This window comes from Alternaria rosae (assembly GCF_020736505.1).
Source record: "Alternaria rosae strain MPI-PUGE-AT-0040 chromosome Unknown BKA58scaffold_1, whole genome shotgun sequence".
Lineage (NCBI taxonomy): Eukaryota > Fungi > Ascomycota > Dothideomycetes > Pleosporales > Pleosporaceae > Alternaria > Alternaria rosae.
The window spans coordinates 4,885,804-4,906,268 of record NW_025763570.1 but is presented as its reverse complement, the minus strand read 5'-3'; the positions used below and the strand labels follow the sequence as shown (position 1 = coordinate 4,906,268).

Here is a 20,465-nt window from a genome sequence, read left to right as displayed (position 1 = left end):
GCCGGCCATCCTTACTTAGCGAACGGCAACGAGGACAACGGCGAGCCTACCGGATATGCGTCCGAAGGGCTACCAGAGGCCGCTGGTGCCCAAGGGCCGAATGCGGTGACACGACATCAGGACATGAAAGGAATCAGGGCATGAAAGCGGCAGCTCAGGATACGCAGCATCAAAGAAACGATTGGACAAAGCGCAACGATGGACTTTGATGCATCACACCGCCCCAAGTCACATGGACATAACGAAAGTGGAAAGCCCGGCACGTTGGCATCGTGTGCAGTTGATGTGCGGGGGCGTCGTGGTTTGATTGGCACCAGGGCGCCAGGGGCAGGAATCCTTCCTTCTCGAAGCTGTGGAAAGTTTTGTGGAACAATCACGCGACTCGCAGTGGCAGGGCGATGCGGATACGAGCATTGGGCGCACCGCATTGTCGCGCCATTCTTTGTGAGAAGCGGTACGTGCAGGAATTGTGAAGCAGCCGAGTCGGCTGCAGCAAATTGAGGGGCCAGCACAAGGTTGGCGGGCGTCGACGGCGGATCCCTGACTTTGCGCCGGCCGTCAGAAGCCGGCTATGATGATGGAACCGTTGTGCCGGCTTCGCACTTGGGTTTCACTTGCCCGCGCGCCACGTGTGAGAGACGGGGGATTCCACCGCCACACTTGGGGCGTTTGCACAGCGGATGCGACTGGCTGGACGACTTGTTTGACACACGACGGCCATCCAGCCAGCGACTGTGGGCGGAATGCAGTACACTGATTGCTTCGTGTGACTCGGACACACCGTCTTGCTGTGCCAGGCCAGTCAGAGGCTAGCAATACCGCGCGCTGTGGGTGTCGGCGCTGCGGACACGATGTAGCAAACATGGCGACGGTGGCATAGTCGATGCTACCGAGCCGGCCTGTACGCATCAAGGTTCTGCAACAGGGCCAGCGCAACATACCGGTGAGTCAAAGTTGATCGACGACACACGAACCGAACAGCATCAGGGCCGCTGAGGTTGCTTCTTCGTGCATGCCATGCCTCTCCGGGCATACCATCCCCTCTCCGGAAGGCACGGCATCGTGACAATGGATCACGGCTATGGGCCATGGCTCCCCGTGAGGCAACTCGGTGGACAATGAGACGACAGGGCAGTGCATGTTCTGTTCTTGTTCATCGTACCATGGCTGCCGCGCTGGGTGCCTGTGGAATGCCGTGGGATTCTCAGGCGACAAACGGCGAGACGTGATGATTGGCGGACCCCATAGTATAACCATGGGCTGCGTCATACAGGACACCGTTGCTCAGTGGGGCCTTAACCAGCGTCGCGGCTCTCGCAGTCGAGCGCTAGGCCAGGAGACAAACAGGGAAGTGCCCTCGGAGCCCGAATTGAGCGGAGGCGGATGGAAGCCCGAATGACTAGGAGTCAAGGGATAATCGTGTGCTTGTAAGATTTAGCTGAAAATTCGGTGAGCGCCTTGTCTGTTCCTGGCCCAAAGACGGCCGCCAAGCGCAGCCGTTGCCCATATACTACTACCTGTCTGCCCTACAGCCCACTCCTCTCTCACACTATCCAGCACTACACCCAATTGCAGACGCATCTTTGGTCCACGTCAAGCCCGCGACCCTCACACCACCGACAATTTGACCACGACGACGACGATACGCCGCCTCACCACACCCTTCTCCGCATTTCCTGCAGCATCCACTCGCGCGCTGACTGATTTTCGCCCGCCCTGGTCTGCCGACTCGATTCGCTTGCAACCCCCACGACTGCTCCGGAGTACTCAGATCCCAAATCATCCATGCATCGTGCATGCAAGTCAATTCTCCAGTAATCCCAGCTGACCTGCGTCTGCGTCTGCATCTTCGCGCAGCGCGCGCTTCCCAAGCCCGACTCGTCATAGCCCCAACGCATTCCGTCAGTCTCACGATGCGAAGCTGCTCCTAGCCTGAGCTTTTCCACCAGGACCCAGCAGGCTGTTGATCCTGTCTGCTTTTATTACCCAGTGGCGCCCGCTCGCCGTTACGCTCCTTCTCCCTCACCACTGCCCGCGCCATGAAGATTTACTAGCCCGCCCCGATCCATCCTCTTGCTTGTTCCACATCCACAACCATGTCGCTGCTGCACGACGCCATCTCGCGACCGCGCATGCCTTCACCCTCGCCCAGCTTCGGACGCGCCATCACCATACCCGCCCGCTCCAGTCCCGCCCTGACGGCCTCGTACCTCAATGGCTCTCTCAATGGCTCCCTGCAGTCCACGCCCGAGGGCATGGTGCCCGTCTCGTCCTCGCTGCCCGCCATTCCCTCCTACACCTTGCCAGAGTCGCTCCTGCCTCCACCACCCGTCCAGTCGCCGCCCACGTCCTCACCGTCAGCCATGGCCGAGGCCCTAGGAAAGGGACCGGGGCTGATCCGCAGAGTGAGCCGCGGCGCGCAGGGCATTCCAGGTCGCTTCCGCCGAGGCAATGCGTCTGCGCAGCGCGACAAGAGCTCCGGTCCTGTCATCATGCGCCGCCGCAGCGACAGCAGGACTGCCGCCGACGCTGACACTGGCATCTCCGACTTCGACGCCTTTGAAGAGGAGGAAGCCGTGGAAGACCCCTTTGAGCCCATCCACGGCCTCGGCATCTCACACCCAACACCCAGCTTCAGCTCAATACCAGACGCCGCCGTCGTCGCCCCCGTACGCAACTCCCGCCTCGAGCAAGGCACCGTTTTGAGAAAGATTACCAAGAAGGAGAAGAAGGAGATCAACCTGCGGCTCGATCTGGAATCAGCCAAGGTATTTTGGGATTCCTCGCGCCCCTCCAAAGCCTTCTACATCGACGATGTCAAGGAGATCCGCTCAGGTCCGGAAGCTAAGCACTACCGCGAAGAGTGCGGCCTATCCGAGAACTGGGCACCTTACTGGTTTACCATTGTCTACACCGACACAACACGCTCCAAGGGCCGGATACGAACAATGCACTTGATTGCGCCCGACGTTGGCATTTTCAACATGTGGACTCAGACGCTTGAGTCTGTATCGCGCAACCGCATCGACCTCATGGCCGGCCTACTGGGCTTTGCCGACAAGAGCGCGAAGCTCGTCTGGCAACGCGCAATGAAGAAGCGTGGTGAGGGCGACGAGACGCTCGACTTCCCCAGCACCGTCGAGCTGTGCCGAAGCCTACACATTAACTGCACCGAAGCCACCCTTCGCGCCTACTTCCAGAAAGCCGACACTCTCGACGCTGGAAAACTAAACCAATCGCAATTCTTGTACTTTGTGCGACGTCTCAAGGAGCGCAAAGACATCAAGGCGATTTACAAGACCTACACGTCTGGCTCAAAAATTGAGATGGACAAGCACACTTTCTTCGACTTTCTGCAGCGTGAGCAAGGCGTAGACGTAAACGCCGATCTCGAATACTGGACCAATACCTTTGAGAAGTTTGCACGTGCAACAAGACCCAGGATGGCTGCTACTCCAACCGAAGGCGGAGAGGTCCCACTGCCATTGGCCATGAACTTCCCCGCTTTCCAGACGTACCTGACTTCTGCTGCCAACTCTATCCTCAAGCCAGTCGGCCAGCCACAGGAGCTCAACCGACCCTTGAACGAGTACTACATCTCCAGCTCCCACAACACCTACCTGCTCGGTCGTCAAGTTGCAGGCGAATCAAGCACTGAGGCATACATTACTGCGCTTCAGAAGGGCTGCCGATGCCTCGAGATCGACTGCTGGGATGGTGCCGACAATATTCCGGTCGTCATGCACGGCCGAACCTTGACTAAGAGCATCCTTTTCCAAGACACCATCAAGGTCATCAACAAATACGCATTCACGGAATCACCGTACCCAGTCATCCTCTCGCTTGAGGTGCATTGCTCTCCGGTCCAACAATCTGCCATGGTCAAGATCATGATGCAGGAGTTTGGCGACAAGCTGGTCCTCCAGCCGCTTGACTTCGAGTCGCAGTCGCTTCCCTCACCAGAAGAACTAAAGCACCGCATTCTCATCAAGGTCAAGCGTGCTGCTGGTGACGAAATCGACACCAGGGCTCTTATGGGCGAAATCACTTCCCGAAGACAGCGCAGCTTCAGCTCCCCCTGGTCGAGACCCGTCATACTGAACGACAACCTCATCCCAAACTCGCCTCTTCTTTCCAGCCCACCTTCAATGAGTCCACCAGAGCGAGCAGCATCCTTCTGGGCCACACCACGAACTTCAAACAACACGCTACCCACTTCTGCAGCCGTGAGCTCAGCTGAAGACAGCGACAGCCCCAATGCAACCACGGCAGAGACTGCCGAAGTAGTAGATGATCGACGTAAGCCGAAGAAGGCCAAGACCAGCAACATCACGAAAGAGCTCGGCAATCTCGGTGTCTACACGAGAGGAGTCAAGTTCACAGACTTTGGCAGCATCGACGCAAACACCTTCAACCATGTCTTCTCCATCAACGAGCGCGCTTTCGAGAAGCTCACCAAGCCCGGAGCCCGGGAGAAGCACTTGCTTGAGGAGCACAACATGCGTTGCCTCATGCGCGTCTACCCTCACGCCTTCCGCATCAACTCGTCGAACTTCGATCCTCTCAAGTTCTGGCGTCGCGGCGTCCAGATGGCTGCGCTGAACTGGCAAACGTACGACCTCGGTCAACAGTTGAACGAGGCCATGTTTGCTGGTGGCGAGGACCGCACAGGCTACGTGCTGAAGCCAGCAGCCCTGCGTCTTGAGTCACAGACTCCAGTCATTGGTCACAGAAAGGCACCAAAGAAGGAAGTGAAGTTCACTGTGCAGATCATCTCTGCTCAACAGCTCCCGCGCCCCCGCGGCCTTGGACAGGAAGCCAACATCAACCCGTATGTTGAGTTCGAGATGTACTGTGCCGAAGACATGGGTGCGAATGCCACCGGTATTGGCGGCCAGGACGCATCTGCTCGCAATGGCCACTCTGGCATCGGCAACCCTCTGCGCAAACGAACACGCATCGTAGAGGGCAATGGCTACAACCCCGAGTTCGGCAACGAGATTGATATGACAGTTACGACCAGGTACCCCAGCCTTGTCTTCGTCCGCTGGACTGTCTGGAACTCGCTCGATGCACGAACGACCAATCACGCCCCTCTTGCTACATTCACGGCCAAACTCAACAGCATCCAGCAAGGCTACCGCCATCTCCCGCTTTACGACAGCAATGGCGAGCAGTACCTGTTCTCCACTCTCTTCTGCAAGATCAAGAAGCAGGACATTGTCGACGCACCCGAGCCTGCCGCCAACTCTTCTTGCGGATCATCCATTGAGCCTGCCAGCCCACTTCAAGAGCCCACCAACACCAAGGCAAGCCGCAGCTTCGTGAGGCGCTTGATCAGCCGTGCACCCAGCGAGCGCAGGAAGCGCAAGGAAGAGCAACAACGCGCGGGAAGCGAGTCGCGCGAATCCGACCTAGACTCCATCAGTCGCTCGAGCACGTTCGAGCGATAGCGTAGCATGACGCCACTGCTTGCAGCTGACGACGCGCCACGCGTCGATCCGGCTTGTATCATACATCTCATCTGTACCGACCTCTACTCTGCTATCCTACGGCGTTCCGGTTCGGCATCTTCCATTGGTGCCTGGCGCCACGACAATGGCCACGGCAAATAACTCCGACCCATCCTCAATCAAAATCCCGCGTCCTGGCCCAACCGCATTGTGTTGGCAGGCCCGCTTCCGACGGCTATCAAAACTCCATCGAACCGCAACTTGGCCTCGGCACTCAAAAGTTATCGTTGATCATGTGTCCTCTTGGACACTGATCGCCTCGTCCCACTCTTCGCTTCTAGCATATACCCGTTTTCTACAACCAATACTTTGTTTTCACATCGGTCATCGGCGCAATACTCAACCATGGGGGACCAACAAGGATCGTTTGCCGGCGAGCAAACTTTGACCTTAGTTACTGCATCTTGGCGATATCCCATAGACTTGCTTCTTGAGCTTCATCGCTCGATCATTACCTGTACAAAGCTTCTACTGTTCTCTCTTATTTCCTTTGTTAGCGACCTCTTAACGACGCGACGACAACACAAAACTGCTTTGCATAGCATTGTTTTCAATTGCCGAGCCTGCGGTGCGGGGTTTCCGCATGGGCGGTCGGCTGTTGACTTTTAGGGTTGTTTTCTTTCTTTCGTCTCCTCCTTCCAATAGAGGACGATCAATTTCGCTTCGATGCAGGACATGGTTTGGTGCAATCTTTTTCTCTTCACTTCTATACGTGGGCCGGCCCGGTCTTGCATGCTAGTCTTGCAAGGAAGATGGGGTGGGCATTGGCGCATGTTCACTCTTTGGCTTGTTGTGGGTAAATGGGCATGGGCATGGCGTGGGATAAGGTTAATCATCAGGAAGATACCACTCAACAAACACTTAGAAATGATACCACACGACTTCAGCGCCACGATTGCGCAGATTTGGAAGTCAAATTTCCACACAAACTCCTTCTCGATGCTTCCATGCTCTGACCACCGTGATGATGAGCACAGAAGATATTTTCCCCGTCGCTCAGGAGACTGGACTGGCGGGTGGAAAGGGGCGATGGGTTGGGAGCGGGCTGGCCTTGCAGCCCGATCGACGCAGCCGTTCACGATCTTCGTCTCGAGAGCACGAGCTACGCTGCCTCTCAACCACTTCCTCGGAGCCGCAACGCCGCCGCACGCCGCAACGCATGCGCACGGCAGACATGCAGACATGGTAATTTGAACAGTGACATTTCCAGCTAATCTCTGGCCGACCACGTTGACGTGGCTAGCTTCCGTCCTAACCTCGTGTTCTTCCAAGCGTTACCATGCGCACACTACAGCTGGCTTTACTATTGCAGTAGCTTCTTCGCGAAAATGATGAATGACTTCTGCCAACACACCCCACACTCACTCTCCACATGCAGCACTAAACACTATACTCCGCACCCGTTTTCACTACATCATGACAACACTATGCACTTGCATCTGCAACAACACCGCACCGCTCCAACGTGCGGAGAAAACCACGAGCTTAGCTAGCTAGGTCCGTTGACAAAGAAGAAAAGAAAAGAAAAGGAGCAAGAGCCGGTCGTCGATCTGGACCGCTGTGGCGCACGGGTAGGGTTGAAAGCAAAGGTAAACCTTGCGCATGGCCGAAAGCTGGTTCGTAGCACCGGCGGCGGAAGTGTGGGTTCAAAGTTCCCCGCAGAGCACGGGAACGCAAAAGCCACTATCCGGTCTTGCGGGTGTTGCGGATGTGGTTTGGGCGCTGCGCTCTGGACTGGGCCTTTTTGGCCGCTTGCTTGCGTGAGAGGAGAAGATACTGGGAAGTGAGGCAAGTGGTGAGGTAAGGGGAAGGACAAACTAGGCTAGGGGCGCAGGACTTGCGCGAAAGGATGGATGGAGATGCGCGGTGCAGATGGTTAGTGTTTCCTGATGATGATGATGCCCCCGTACCGAAAGTATGGAAGGAACCGTTCGAGGCTGACAGCTGCGCGTTGGGAACACGCGAAAAAGCAAAATCAAAGAGCGGAACCAGGACGGCACGATCCGATCACCGCGGTAACGTTACACAACCTCCATGGCGTATTCAACCAAGCTCAAGTCCAAGTCCAAGATACGAAGGCGCGCAGTCAAATTCAATAGTCTTGCTGCCTGCCTGCGGCTGTGCCTGTGTGACGCGAACTCTGGTCTTTTGCGGCTGTGCGTGCGCTCCTCTTCGCATTCGTCTACTTCCTGCCTTCCTCCGTTCCTTCCCGTTTCTGACCTATGACCGTGCATTACTACGGAGCAGTGTGCAGATGCAGACGGGGCTTGGGTCATGTACCGAGTCATGAGCCATGTGTATATATGTATAGTATGTTACACAGCATGCACGCAATACGTAGTGTCCGAGCGCAACGCAGCGTTCCTTCGGCGTGAGGTGTTGCTAAGTCTCGCTGCGCGCGTGCACGTTCGCACGCAGGACACGCATGTCGCGGGTAGGTAGACAAGGGCGCGTGTTGGTAGTAGTTAAGTAATGTTTCCCGCTGCTGGCGCTCTGCTCGCGATTTGTCGACATGGAGATCTTGGGCTTGAGGCACACATTGGGCATCGGAGATGGTGGATGCGAAAGCATGCAGAACATACGCGAGACATTTACGATGTGGATGTCACTTCCTCACTATGTGAATGGCTCGCCTGGTGAGAGCTACTACGCATCCGACTGCCGCTTGAGCGAGAAAATCTTGGAAAGGATTGCGGGGCCGAGCTTCATGTACGTGTTCATGTACGACTGCCCTGCGAGGCGGGTGGATGCGGAGCTGAGAACTGCCATGCGAGAGTCTATTTGCTCGGATGGTGATCCGATGTGTTTTATATGTCACGAGTATGCTGTATAATGGTTAAGTAGCAGCGGGAAAGGCAGGTGGGTGTTGTGCCTTGCGTTTACGATGCTGTATGACCGTGAGTAGGACCGATTGCACTATCTATTGCGGAGGTTGCAGTATGCAGTATGCACGAGGCTGAGAGTGGATGTTCGCTGCACCGAAAAAGAAGATTCGAAGAGGTGAGGCATATCGGATTTGTGTCACCGTGATTCTGATCGGTGAAGATGACGCTCCGATTCTCTCGTAAGCATTAAGCTGAGTTCTGAGTTCGCACAAAGGTCGGGGCGTCTGGTATGGGTACCTCGCTTCTGCAGGGCGTAAATGTTCTATGTAAGGATTTTGCGAAATTGGTAACCTCCGCAATTTGTGAGATAAGCGCGCTCGACTCGGTGGTAGGTGCTGGGTATCCACTCTGTTCCTTGACTGTGAGGCTTGCGACGTGGTGTTTACCGCACGTGGCGCCGTACTCCGATTAAACGTCAAGCCTTTGACTTGAAGCTGGAATGTCCTTCCCGCGCCTTTCGTATTCGCCGATCATCTTGTGCAGGCGCAAGCCGCGGTTACTCAAGATTTCTTCGCCAAATTCTTCACCAGGTAGGGTCCCACAGTGGATATGCGAACCAGGAGGTGAACAACGTGGTATTCCTTGTGGGGGCTGCGCATGAACTGATAGCCGGCTGTATGTCAGATGTGAAATCTTCCGGTGGGCTGTCCATCTTGCGAATGAGGCGTCCTGCATAATGAAGACGCAGGAAGCTGTCGCCTGATGGAGTCGATGTAAGATCGTATATGCATGTGGAATCAAACATGAAGCTCAATGGTGCTGTCTCTCGCTTCGCATTGTCGGGAATATCGGATTGAGAGATGAACGTAGTGCATAAGCTGCTGACTAGCAGGAGGCTTGCAGATGCGTGACATTATCATTGCGATAATGACGAGATGGCCTACTTCGAATTATTCTGCAGCACAGGGCTAGGGATCTTCATATCTCAATAGGCATCGTAGGCCAGAAAGGAGACTGCTTACTAAAATATATCCAGATAGCCGGTATATCTGGTCACCTCTTGAATCCGCAAGTGCCGCGAGAGGGTGATCAACCAACATAAAGTGATATGTTCTCATAGCCCAAGAGTCGATCGACGTCCTAAGTACGAAGCTCATTCGACCATGCTGATGCGGTTATCTCTGATACGACTGTTTGAGCCAGCCGCATATGGCGTGGTTTTCAATGCGTCAGGTACTATTGGCGCGATAGAGTCGATCATGTCACTTCACTCCTGTTCCTTCGTCCCGCTGTAACATCGAACAGTCTGGGGCCTTATCCTTCAGCGAAGCAACGGAGTAAGCTGCGCGTGGACCAAGACATGTACACGTAGCCTTGCGACGTCATACGGCGAAGTTTCATGCCTCAGCCGAATCGAGATATGCGCCTTTTACGTACTTCGGGTCGCACGCCATTGCCGGCACTAGATGTTGTGATTTTGTAATACATCCAGGCCGAGATACCTCTTGATGCTCTCTGAAGCCATGTAACCAAAGTCGTGAAGTAGGTAGCTTGCAGCTTACTAGCAACATCATCCCTGCCAGAATTACATCGCGGGCTGGCTGATACAGTATGCGCATGCTGTTGGAGGGCAATGCAAGTGGTAGAGAACGCATGCAAGTCGTGCCGCAAGACTGCACCCCGCACCAAATAAACAAGTGATCGATCATTCGGCCAGTCCCGTGCGGCACGTTGCTGCCTTGTCTCTTGGAACCGACGAGCTTACCCATGTGGGATGCAGCGGCAGCCGCCACTTCCAATAAGTAGGTGTGGGGCACTCGGATGATCTCCGGCGATAGTGCTCGGCGAGCTGGCATAGCATTGCGTCGGCAGTACGCAGCTTCGGTGTAAGAAGACCAGATACATCCCCATGTACCGGTACATTGATGTTGGGCCGTTATACAGACGCGGGAGTTAGAAAAGGTTGTTTTGGTATTGGCTGACGTCGTCGATGGTGTTACTGTCCCAATCGCTCATGTGGGTTGTTTTGCAAGCCGTGAAGACCTGGCTTTTCGAGTTGTATAGAGTATCCGGGTAACGTGAGCCGGGCGCCCTTACCCAGCCATGGTGAAAGCGAGATTTGGGGTGACTGGTGAGTCCTCCGGGTTGGCAGTTGGGAAACGTGCCATGGTGAAAATCGTAACTGACTACTGCGTTTGACGTCATACAAGAGAACGAATACCACCGATGTGAGTGACATCTTCTGAGATAAAGGGAATCAGTGAAAGCCGTGAACCGTTACTACAGGCATGGTCGAGCAGCAATCGTGAAGTCCTCAATTCGCACTGTGGCGGATCTTACAGGGAAAGAACGTAAAGTTGGCGAGCATAAGCGCGTATGGTTTCGACTTTGTTATACAAAAGACGTTGGCACTAGAAGAAAGGGTCCATTAATGCGGCTCTGCTGCAGGTCATTTCACTGACGATCAAAAGCCGTTGAGACACCTAGCAGAGCGCCACTGCCATGGATGCAGACGTTGAACTGACTGAGTATATGGAATGGCGGTGTTGAGCAGTGAAAAGAGAAAGAAAAGAGATGAGACTCGAGCTATGGCCTTGGGGACAGAGTGAGTGAGTGTCTTGTGGAGGAAAGAGCGATGCCTCCGGTAAAAAAACGCGCTAAGCCTTGTGCTCCGACATTCCGACCCCGCTGGCTGCTGCAACCTTGAGACACAATTCTATCTCCGCCACACAACCACTCTCGTGCGCAAACACGCCCAGCGCCAACACACATACACACACAACCTCCCGCTGGAAATGGTGTGAGGTTAATACACCACTCTCGACTCCTCCGGCATCAACTGCCCCCGAAACTCTCATCCCGACCCCACAAATTTCGAATAAACCAGGAAGCCTTGAACGCGAACCTTCACCATGGAGGGCGCCTTTACGCATATGGGCAACCACCTGGTGTCTGACTCGGCTGCCACCATCAACGCCGGCGACGTAGATGAGGGCATTCTCGACGGCGACCTTGCCCGCGGCGGTCTTTCGCGTAGGCGACGCGCAGATGACGACGAAGAGTACGATGAAGACGACCTGGAGAGCATGGCCAGCATGCCAGTCGGTGGACGCAACGGCCAGTCTGCTATGCGGGCGGACGACGCCGAGGTCGAGCTACCAGCACATGCCTGTAGGTAACGATGGTCTGGGAGGGAATGAGAGGCATACTAATATCCCGACTAGGCGCATACTGCGGTATTCACAACGCCGGCAGCGTCGTGAAGTGTCTCGCCTGCAGCAAGTGGTTCTGCAGCGCCCGTGGCAACTCGTCGTCCTCGCATATCATCAACCATCTCGTCCGCGCCCGTCACAAGGAAGTCCAGCTCCACCCCGCCTCCTCGCTCGGCGACACGACGCTCGAATGCTACAACTGCGGTACCAAGAACGTCTTCCTCCTCGGGTTTATCCCCGCCAAATCAGACACCGTCGTCGTCCTCCTATGTCGCCAGCCATGCGCCTCTATGCCTTCGCAAAAGGACATGAACTGGGACGTGTCACGTTGGCAGCCGCTCATCGAGGACCGCTCCTTCCTCCCTTGGCTCGTGCCTGCCCCAACCGACCAGGAGCAACTCCGCGCCCGCCACCTGAGCCCCCAGACTATCGCGAAACTCGAAGAGTTATGGAAGGACAACGCGAATGCTACAATTGCCGACCTTGAGAAGGGCGCTGGTCAAGAGGAGGTCATCGCCAAGGTCCTGCTCCGCTACGATGACGCCTTCCAATACCAGAATGTCTTTGGTCCCCTAGTCAAGATCGAGGCCGACTACGATCGCAAGCTGAAGGAGTCGCAGTCGCAGGATAATCTCGTGGTTCGCTGGGATATGGCCTTGAACAATAAGCACACAGCCAGCTTCATCCTCCCCAAGCTCGAGCTGGGTGACGTCAAACTCGCAGTCGGTGACGAGATGCGATTGCGCTACACAGGAGAACTTCGCCCACACTGGGAAGGCGTTGGATATGTCATCAAGATCCCAAACAACCAGTCCGATGAGGTGACGATTGAGCTGCGCACCAAGGGCGACCACAAGTCCGTTCCTACTGAGTGCACCCACAACTTCAGCGCCGACTACGTCTGGAAGGCCACTTCGTTCGACCGCATGCAGCATGCCATGAAGACTTTTGCCATTGACGAGATGAGTGTTTCAGGCTACATCTTCCATCGTCTTCTCGGCCACGAGGTTGCTTCCGCACCCATGAAGATCCAGATTCCCCGCAAGTTCAGCGTTCCAGGTCTTCCTGAATTGAACGCTAGTCAAATCAACGCTGTCAAGAGTGTTCTTCAAAAGCCGCTCAGCTTGATCCAAGGTCCTCCTGGTACTGGAAAGACTGTCACCTCAGCCACCATCATCTATCATCTCTGCAAGATCAGCGGTAGCCAGGTCCTGGTTTGCGCGCCCTCCAACGTCGCTGTTGACCAGTTGTGCGAACGTATTCATCTTACTGGGCTGAAGACCGTTCGTGTCACCGCCAAGTCTAGGGAGGATGTTGAATCTCCCGTCGGCTTCCTCTCCCTTCACGAACAGGTCCGCATGAACGATACCAATGTCGAGCTCAACAAGTTGAACCAGTTGAAGAGCGATGTTGGTGAACTGTCAAGCCAGGATGAGAAGAAGTTCAAGCAGCTCACCCGTGCAGCTGAACGCGAGATTCTGAACGCAGCCGATGTCATCTGCTGTACTTGTGTCGGTGCTGGTGATCCTCGTCTCTCCAAGATGAAGTTCCGCACTGTCCTCATCGACGAGTCGACACAGTCAGCCGAGCCAGAGTGTATGATTCCTCTGGTTCTAGGATGCAAGCAAGTCGTGCTTGTTGGTGATCACCAGCAACTTGGACCTGTCATCATGAACAAGAAGGCCGCCACAGCTGGTCTCAACCAGTCTCTGTTCGAGCGTCTTGTCATTCTAGGGTGCTCTCCGATCCGTCTCCAGGTTCAGTACCGTATGCATCCCTGTCTGTCGGAGTTCCCTTCGAACATGTTCTACGAAGGTTCTCTTCAGAACGGTGTCACAATGCAGGAGCGCATCCGTCGCGATGTCGACTTTCCCTGGCCCGTTGTCGACAGCCCCATGATGTTTTGGTCCAACCTCGGCGCTGAAGAAATCTCAGCCTCTGGAACATCCTACCTCAACCGTACCGAGGCTCAGAACGTCGAGAAGATTGTCACCCGCTTCTTCAAGGCCGGTGTGCAGCCTGGCGATATCGGTATCATCACCCCATACGAAGGTCAGCGTAGTTATGTTGTCAGCTCCATGCAGGCAACAGGCAGCTTTAAGAAGGAAAACTACAAGGAAGTCGAAGTTGCCTCCGTCGACGCTTTCCAGGGTCGTGAGAAGGACTTCATCATCTTATCATGTGTCCGTTCCAACGACCACCAGGGAATCGGTTTCTTGAGCGATCCTCGTCGTCTTAACGTCGCCCTGACCCGAGCCAAGTACGGTCTTGTTATTCTCGGTAACCCCAAGGTCCTGTCGAAGCATCCGCTGTGGCACTACCTCCTTCTTCACTTCAAGGAGCGCAACTGCCTTGTTGAGGGTCCTTTGACCAACTTGCAGGTCTCGCTTCTGCAATTCAGCCGCCCGAAGCAGACTTACCGTGGCCCTCAGCGCTACCAGATGGCCTACCAACACGCTAATGCTATGACTTCTGGCCGTCAGGCTGGCTTCAATGGCAACAAGCCCCGCCAGGAGTATAATGACAACGGCTCGATTGTCGGCTACATCCCAGATGATGTCTCTTCAGTCCACTCTTCTGCTCTTGGCGGTGTTGGTGTTCCGTCCAACTACCCTCCCATGTTCTCCAACTTCCAGGAGTCATGGCCTCTTCCTGGTCGTCCCAACGGTAAGGGCAAGAATGGCGCGCCTGCAAGCGTTGCTGGTGAATCGGTCGCCGCTAGCGAGCTTACCGATACTCGCAGCGATGCGCCGGGCGGTATCAGTCTATCTGGCCTGAGCTTGAACGACTACAACAAGCCGACTTCCCTCAGCCAGTCTGACCGCCTCAATCGCTACGTAGAGACCACCCGTCAGGGTCCCAACGTTGGCACTGGCTTCGGTGCTGGTCGCGGTCTGCGCAGTGGACTTGGTGGCTTTGAGGATGACGATGCTCGTAGCGTTTCCACGGCTTTCGCCAGCCAGATAGGCACTGGCAACAACGGATACGACTGATCTCTTGTTTACTAATACCGTAGGAACTATTCCTACTGGTTACCTACCACGTTTTGGCTGCTAGCCGCTCTTCCACCCAACGGGGCAAGATGCTTCACAGGGGGTCGTCCGACCCGCAGTGCGCTCCGTCGGCAGGACCAAAGAAGGCGACTGCCAGTGCGTTAGCACAGATATCGGTATTGGATCAGATTCGCCCTGCAGCCCGGCTTGGCATCTCACCTTCAGGTGCTATGTTGCATGCGGTTGCATGCGGATATCTGTGCCAGCAAGATATCGTACTTCAACTTCGGCCCGGCAGAGGTGTACAGAAGACGCAAAGCAGGATGAGGATTCCGGCCGCAGTGCAGAGGTCTTTATGGACTATATCGAAGACGTAGCATTCAATTCTTCACACTCCTTGTTACCCTCGGGGGCTTACCACAAACCTTGCATGTAGAAAACGGGGAGAAAATCATACTACAGTCGTTGCTAGAGAATAGAAAACCTTGCTTTACCATACTTCAGTACCTGAGCTAAGTGTTGACAGATGTTGAGATGATTTGTTGACCTTGACTTAGATTTGCCTCCTTCTCAAACCAAGCTACAGGCATGGATCAAGAATCTCATGTACTGTCTTAACAGTCCCAACGCGTTACTTGATCACTTGCATGAGACCTCAGTAGTAGTCGTATCCGCCATACCTACCATTCCCTCCATAACCCCCAAACGGCCCATAATCGTCGTATCCATCATACCCTCCACCAAAGCCATTATATCCTCCGTAGCCATGCCCACCATACCCGCCTATGCCACCAGTGAAGTCATTGTAGTCTTCATAACCCCCGAACATATCACCGCGAAAAGCACCTTGTTGATACATTCTTTCGTGACCATAGTCGTCACCATCGTTGTGTCCATCGTACATTTCATCAATGTTTCCCTGCATGAAGCCGCGTTGTCCGCCTTGGTTGTATCCATGGCGTTATCTAGTAAGATATACATGTCAGCATGGCGAGAAACGATGCGTAGCACGTAACACCGTCTTCAAGAGGCTTGACAAAGAAGCCTTGAGACTTGAGAGATACTCACCCAGCCCCCCCTCCACTCTTATGATTCTCCCGACACGCTTGATCAAAACCCATTTGAGCGGCTTCGTCGTAAGTCTGCTGCCGTCCGCCGTTGCCAATATAGTCTGGTGCATCGACATGGCCGGAGAAATAGCGGTGGGTTCCGTCGCTATATGTTTCGTGGCCGATTCTGTAGTCACGAGGGTCGTTGTGGTCATAGTTCGCGAAAGGGTCGGGGTGATCTTCAGTACGGCGGCTTTTGCGAGAGCTTTTGCGAGGCATGATTGGTTGTTATGTGATTGAGATTGCTAGGAGTAGCTAGGAGAATGTGTTTGAAAACGTGGGTGCTGTGGAATTCAGAGAGCATGCACTTGAATGTTTAGGCAAATTATATATGCAGTGCTAAGGTAGGCATACTCATTGATGACGAGGCTAATGTATTGAGGATGACTGACACAACAGTCTGCCAGCATATGAGAATGGGCGTGTTGATGATGTCGCACTTGCTGTACAACATAGAGTTATACTTAGCGGGGATACTGAGCTTATAGAGTGATAGTCCTTATCGTCGTGTGAACTTCCTCGCGCACTTACCCAACAGAACGTTGCGAACCACATGCGTTGTTGCCATCTGTTCGCGATGGCCGACGCACCACATTGAATGAATGCAAAACACTCACAATGTTTTTCTCACATCCGCCTCACGCGATCGAATACTTCTCGAAGTCCTTTCGCCACCGCAACAATAGCCACGCGCGGCTCGCTCGTCTACTCTTTAAGCCTCACAATTGTTCAAACCACCCACACATGTAATGGAGTCTCCATAGGTATCCATGAATATGGAGACCTCACCTCACCATCAAGAAACGACTACCCGGCCAACAAGCGAGCTTGTCGCAGACACCAACGCGCGTCGCCATGGACCTGTATCCTGCCACCCTCGAGCACCCCACGCAACCGTTGCAGCAAGGAAGCGGGCATGTCCGACGGGGCCTCACAATCCCAAAGGAAACTAATCCCGAGTTCACGTAAAAAAACGAAGACGCTTGATCCCACGCGTGGTTGCCGCAAAGATATCCATGTCCCGTTCGTGCATGGCGGGTCCTATACGGTCCGATAATAAAGGCCCGACGCGGCTGATCTGTGCTGCGATCGCGATCGTGGAGGTAAAGTACATGTGACTGTAGGAATACTGCGATCGAAGATGGTTGATTGATCGTGTTGGGCTGCAGTCGAGATTTTCACTGTGGTCGTAAGCAAGGCTGTTAGTGCTGGTCAAGTTACTTTGACAACCTCCACCTGGTGGATGAGGTACCTTGTCGGTTGCTCCCAATTACTAGGTCAACATCCCACCTGATGTTCCCCACGCCTGTCTCTTCATAATCCATGACGGAACAGTTTCCTGCGTGAGTTCATGCTATTGATGGGAGGCCTGGCGCAGTTGCATATTGCAGGTTCCCTTGACATGCCATGCCTAGACGAGAAAGGTTTCCGTGCATGTAGTGCTTGACCACATCTAGAATGGACTCCTTGAGCAGGCTTCGTGTATCTTCCTCTTCCAATCCTTGTACCATCGATGAGAAGCCAGCGGTGAAGTGGCCTGCGCCCACCTAGGAAAACAACGGTGTTCCGTCATTATACTTGTCCGCCTCCTGATGTCAACAATGACGCATAGGTACAGGTGAAGATGACGATGCAACCTGAACTTAACCTTCTGGATCAATCGTTGCATAAGTTGACTACGCGCTGTGAGCCGATGGGTTGGTAAGACGAGAAGTCGGTGAGAGGATCTGACCACTCTCCGCAAAAGCTCACGCGGCATTGCGGGGTCGCAGATGATGCGGCTCTCAAGTGGGGTTGCGGAAGATACTCGTTGATGTGCACACTGCATTGCCATGGTCGTTATGATGTGGAGAAAGTTCAGCTGTGAGAGGCGGTCCAAAGGAGTCTCCTGATACATCATCAGGGTGACTTGGATATTGTGTGGAGCGCCGCATCATTGATCTGTATTTCAGGACCATCGCGATGGTTATTGTAGATGTTTACATGCTGCTCTTGCATCGTTGAGGTATCTTTCTCCCAAAGGGGTAGCGGAGAGCAGAGGTTATCTAACCGCAAGAGGCCTAACCTCGTCGACGCATCCCAGATCCCAGCGCAACCGCCGCTGACGTAGTTTCTTTCAATCGTCATCTTGACTTTTCGATCCCCAGCACCTTTCACATGCGAAATGATTGGCGTTCCTGAAACACATCCCCATCGTTCCTGGATGTTCCTGAATTACGTTCGACTGACAAATCGCGCAGGCTGTGGAGTAAGAATGTGGACCTGACTCTCTGCTACAATCGAATCGACATTTTCCACACGAGGGACCGACGACGACCCGATTCCTGGGCCTTCGATTCGTGTGTCGTCATGTCATCCGTCTCATAACACTAGCTGCGGTTCGAACCAAATTTTCCAAGATTATGGCGTGAGAGGCGCAATGGCAAAGTAAGCGGTGAAAGAGCGGCAAACGTACGGCCACGTGCGTCGTGCTTGGTATGCTAACAACTGACAGAGTTCAGCGAGCCGACTTGGACAGCGTACGCTAATGGCTTTCGCGCCTCGTGAAGTGGAGGCAGCGTCGATACGAAATACCGCGTGCCGTCTTGTGGAGTTTGAAAAATACCACCGGTTACTCATCGTTACATGGACATGCACGTAATACTGCACCAATCATGCTCTAACTCGTTGTATAGTAACCGGACCCAGGGTGTTGTACGATAGAGCGACTTGCGACCAATGACGAGTAGCAGGTGCGGCTCTAATCTACCCTGGAGTACGTGCGATTGGCTTGAATGCAACTACTGCAATGTCGACTCAAGACGGACGAACAAGCGAGTAGTATCTTCGAAATGATTTCCCTGATCTTCATGAGCGCACGCACGTGATCTGCAATCATCTCGGCGGTCCACGAGTAAGAGGCTACAGTCGCGCCACTTCCTCCATCTTGAGGTTTCCCTGGCTCTCCCAGCATATACACGCGTCTCTCTCTGCATCGCTCTCATCGTCACGCGTCATCAGGGTGCCACGACCGTTGCGCATCACATATTCCACTGACAACAGCATCGATGCCCGGATGCTCGCAAACAACCGATGCCGAATCCCTGCATAACTCTTGACCCACACATATGGCATTCACTCGGCATCTTAGATCCGTGAAGGAAGGCGCACGGGGCACAAGCCTACCACACCACACCAACCAACGGCTTTCGTATCAAAAGACGCAGGGAAGCCGGTCCCAAAACGAAATAATACGGCGATAAGAAAGACCCTGTTTTTCTGTGGCATTCCTTTGCGATCTTGAGCGGGCTGTGCAAAAATAGCATGTGTTGTCAAACTAAACCCAGTCCAACTGTTATCTCTGGTACGTTTTCGTTGGGTAGGTGTGGGTTTGGGACAACAAAGAGAAGGAGATTACCAGCACATTTGTTGTACAGGAAGACCCTAATTTCAACAACACAAACAATATGCGCAACACATGCATATTCCCGCAAAAACAAGCACCCATGCGCAACATGCAACACATCAATCACGGTTCCCCTCGAAAGCATCATCTCCAAACCCCTTCCGGGCCAAGATCACCCACCCGGCACACTTCACCCCAAGCAGCAACCCACCATGAAGATCCTTCACAGCACTGCGGGGCACCTTGCGCTTGGCAAATCTCACATCCCCCATCACCCATTCAGAAGGATGATCTTTAGGCCATCTTCTTTGTTTCGCAGACACGCAGGTTTACGCGAACGGCGAACGGCGACCAACGCCAACGCGCCGCCGAATGATCAACATGAACAGCGATATCTCAGCTGATATATGGCCATGTGTTGGCGGTGATCGAAACATGTGGTCAACGGGCCGTCTAAACCTGCTTTCTCCTTTCCTTGCCCTTGTCTTTCATCACGATTGACCCGGAGCTGTGGTGGGAAGTGCCGCTGGATGCGAAGCGAGAGTGCAACTGCAACCATAGCGGCAGCGGACCTTAGTCACATAGTAGCCCGTGAACAAAGTGCCAACACCAGTGCAAAGGTGGATTGGATGCGCACAGCAGATTAGGAAATTACCAACCTGCAAAGAAGAATCAGGGTCCGCTCACACGGGTTAGTTGACGCTACGATGCGTTGGCTTCAACCTTAGTAATTATGGAGTATGTGGGGAATATTCTTCCTTCTCATCGACTCGCATTAGGAAAGTGCAGGGAATCACGTTTAGCGGTGGTGGTAATTAGCGACTCGTACCACGTCTTGTACACGAACAAATACATGTCCGCTGTTTTCGGCGGCTAGCAGGTGATCGCGTGTTTCAGAGAGGCGAATGTGGCCGGCGCGCGCTACATGCTGGGTAAAGGATACGGGGTGGGCAAGTGGAGGGGCGTGGTTTTTTAATGGGGGCGAAAGAATGGGGAAGGGAGGACATGAGTCGGGTAGGTCGGCATGCTCGGGTCGTACCTATCTGGATATGGCGGAGTGAGAGGGAGGAGGTGGCAGTGTTGACCAACAGGATGAGATATGAGATTGCTAGATCGAGGCATTGTTGGCATGCATCACGGAGGCGAAAAAAGGATGATGAATGGGATAGAGTTGAATTGTCATTGCTAACTACGTGAGGAAAGAGAAGGGGGAAAAAGACCCGTCATCTGTCCAGCTCGACACCAACTGGTGGAGCGCTTACAGTGAAGCTATGGACAGGCGAGATGCATGCATGCGGTACGTTGTATACTCCGAGTTTGAAAAAACGCATATTTGGGTATTTGGGAAAAAGCGATCGGTTGCCACGCTCCAGCACTTGGAGTGTGAGAGTGAAGAAGAAGAAGAAGAATGTTGCGAGTCCGTGTTTG

The 20,465-nt window shown here is 54.0% G+C and overlaps 4 protein-coding genes across 4 annotated transcripts; 3 read left to right on the top strand and 1 right to left on the bottom strand.

The window, feature by feature from the left end:
* Nucleotides 1-1,990: 1,990 nt before the first annotated feature.
* BKA58DRAFT_31614 (uncharacterized protein) lies at nucleotides 1,991-5,785 on the top strand. Its single transcript, XM_046167562.1, has one exon. The coding sequence runs from the start codon at nucleotides 2,097-2,099 to the stop codon at nucleotides 5,451-5,453; it is 3,357 nt and encodes a 1,118-aa protein (XP_046032050.1). The 5' UTR covers nucleotides 1,991-2,096; the 3' UTR covers nucleotides 5,454-5,785.
* Nucleotides 5,786-7,115, bottom strand: BKA58DRAFT_31613 (uncharacterized protein). Its single transcript, XM_046167561.1, has one exon. The coding sequence runs from the start codon at nucleotides 6,695-6,697 to the stop codon at nucleotides 6,119-6,121; it is 579 nt and encodes a 192-aa protein (XP_046032049.1). The 5' UTR covers nucleotides 6,698-7,115; the 3' UTR covers nucleotides 5,786-6,118.
* Nucleotides 7,116-7,362: 247 nt separating this feature from the next.
* On the top strand, nucleotides 7,363-8,543 carry BKA58DRAFT_397373 (uncharacterized protein; the record flags this gene model as incomplete). The annotated part of the gene is made up of 3 exons (XM_046171421.1): nucleotides 7,363-7,759; nucleotides 7,825-7,947; nucleotides 8,419-8,543. 3 exons carry the CDS (start codon nucleotides 7,363-7,365, stop codon nucleotides 8,541-8,543), a joined length of 645 nt encoding a protein of 214 aa, XP_046032048.1.
* A 6,503-nt stretch (nucleotides 8,544-15,046) lies between these two features.
* BKA58DRAFT_374584 (uncharacterized protein) lies at nucleotides 15,047-16,084 on the top strand (the record flags this gene model as incomplete). Its single annotated transcript, XM_046169341.1, has 3 exons — nucleotides 15,047-15,508; nucleotides 15,612-15,959; nucleotides 16,007-16,084. Coding segments are annotated over exons 1-2 (638 nt in total), but the record flags the coding sequence as incomplete, so codon positions are not given.
* Between the last annotated feature and the right edge of the window lie 4,381 nt (nucleotides 16,085-20,465).

Excerpts from the sequence above, each read along its gene's own strand:
- BKA58DRAFT_31613 (XM_046167561.1), bottom strand. The coding sequence starts at position 6,697 with ATGTCTGCATGTCTGCCGTGCGCATGCGTTGCGGCGTGCGGCGGCGTT.
- BKA58DRAFT_31614 (XM_046167562.1), top strand. The coding sequence starts at position 2,097 with ATGTCGCTGCTGCACGACGCCATCTCGCGACCGCGCATGCCTTCACCC.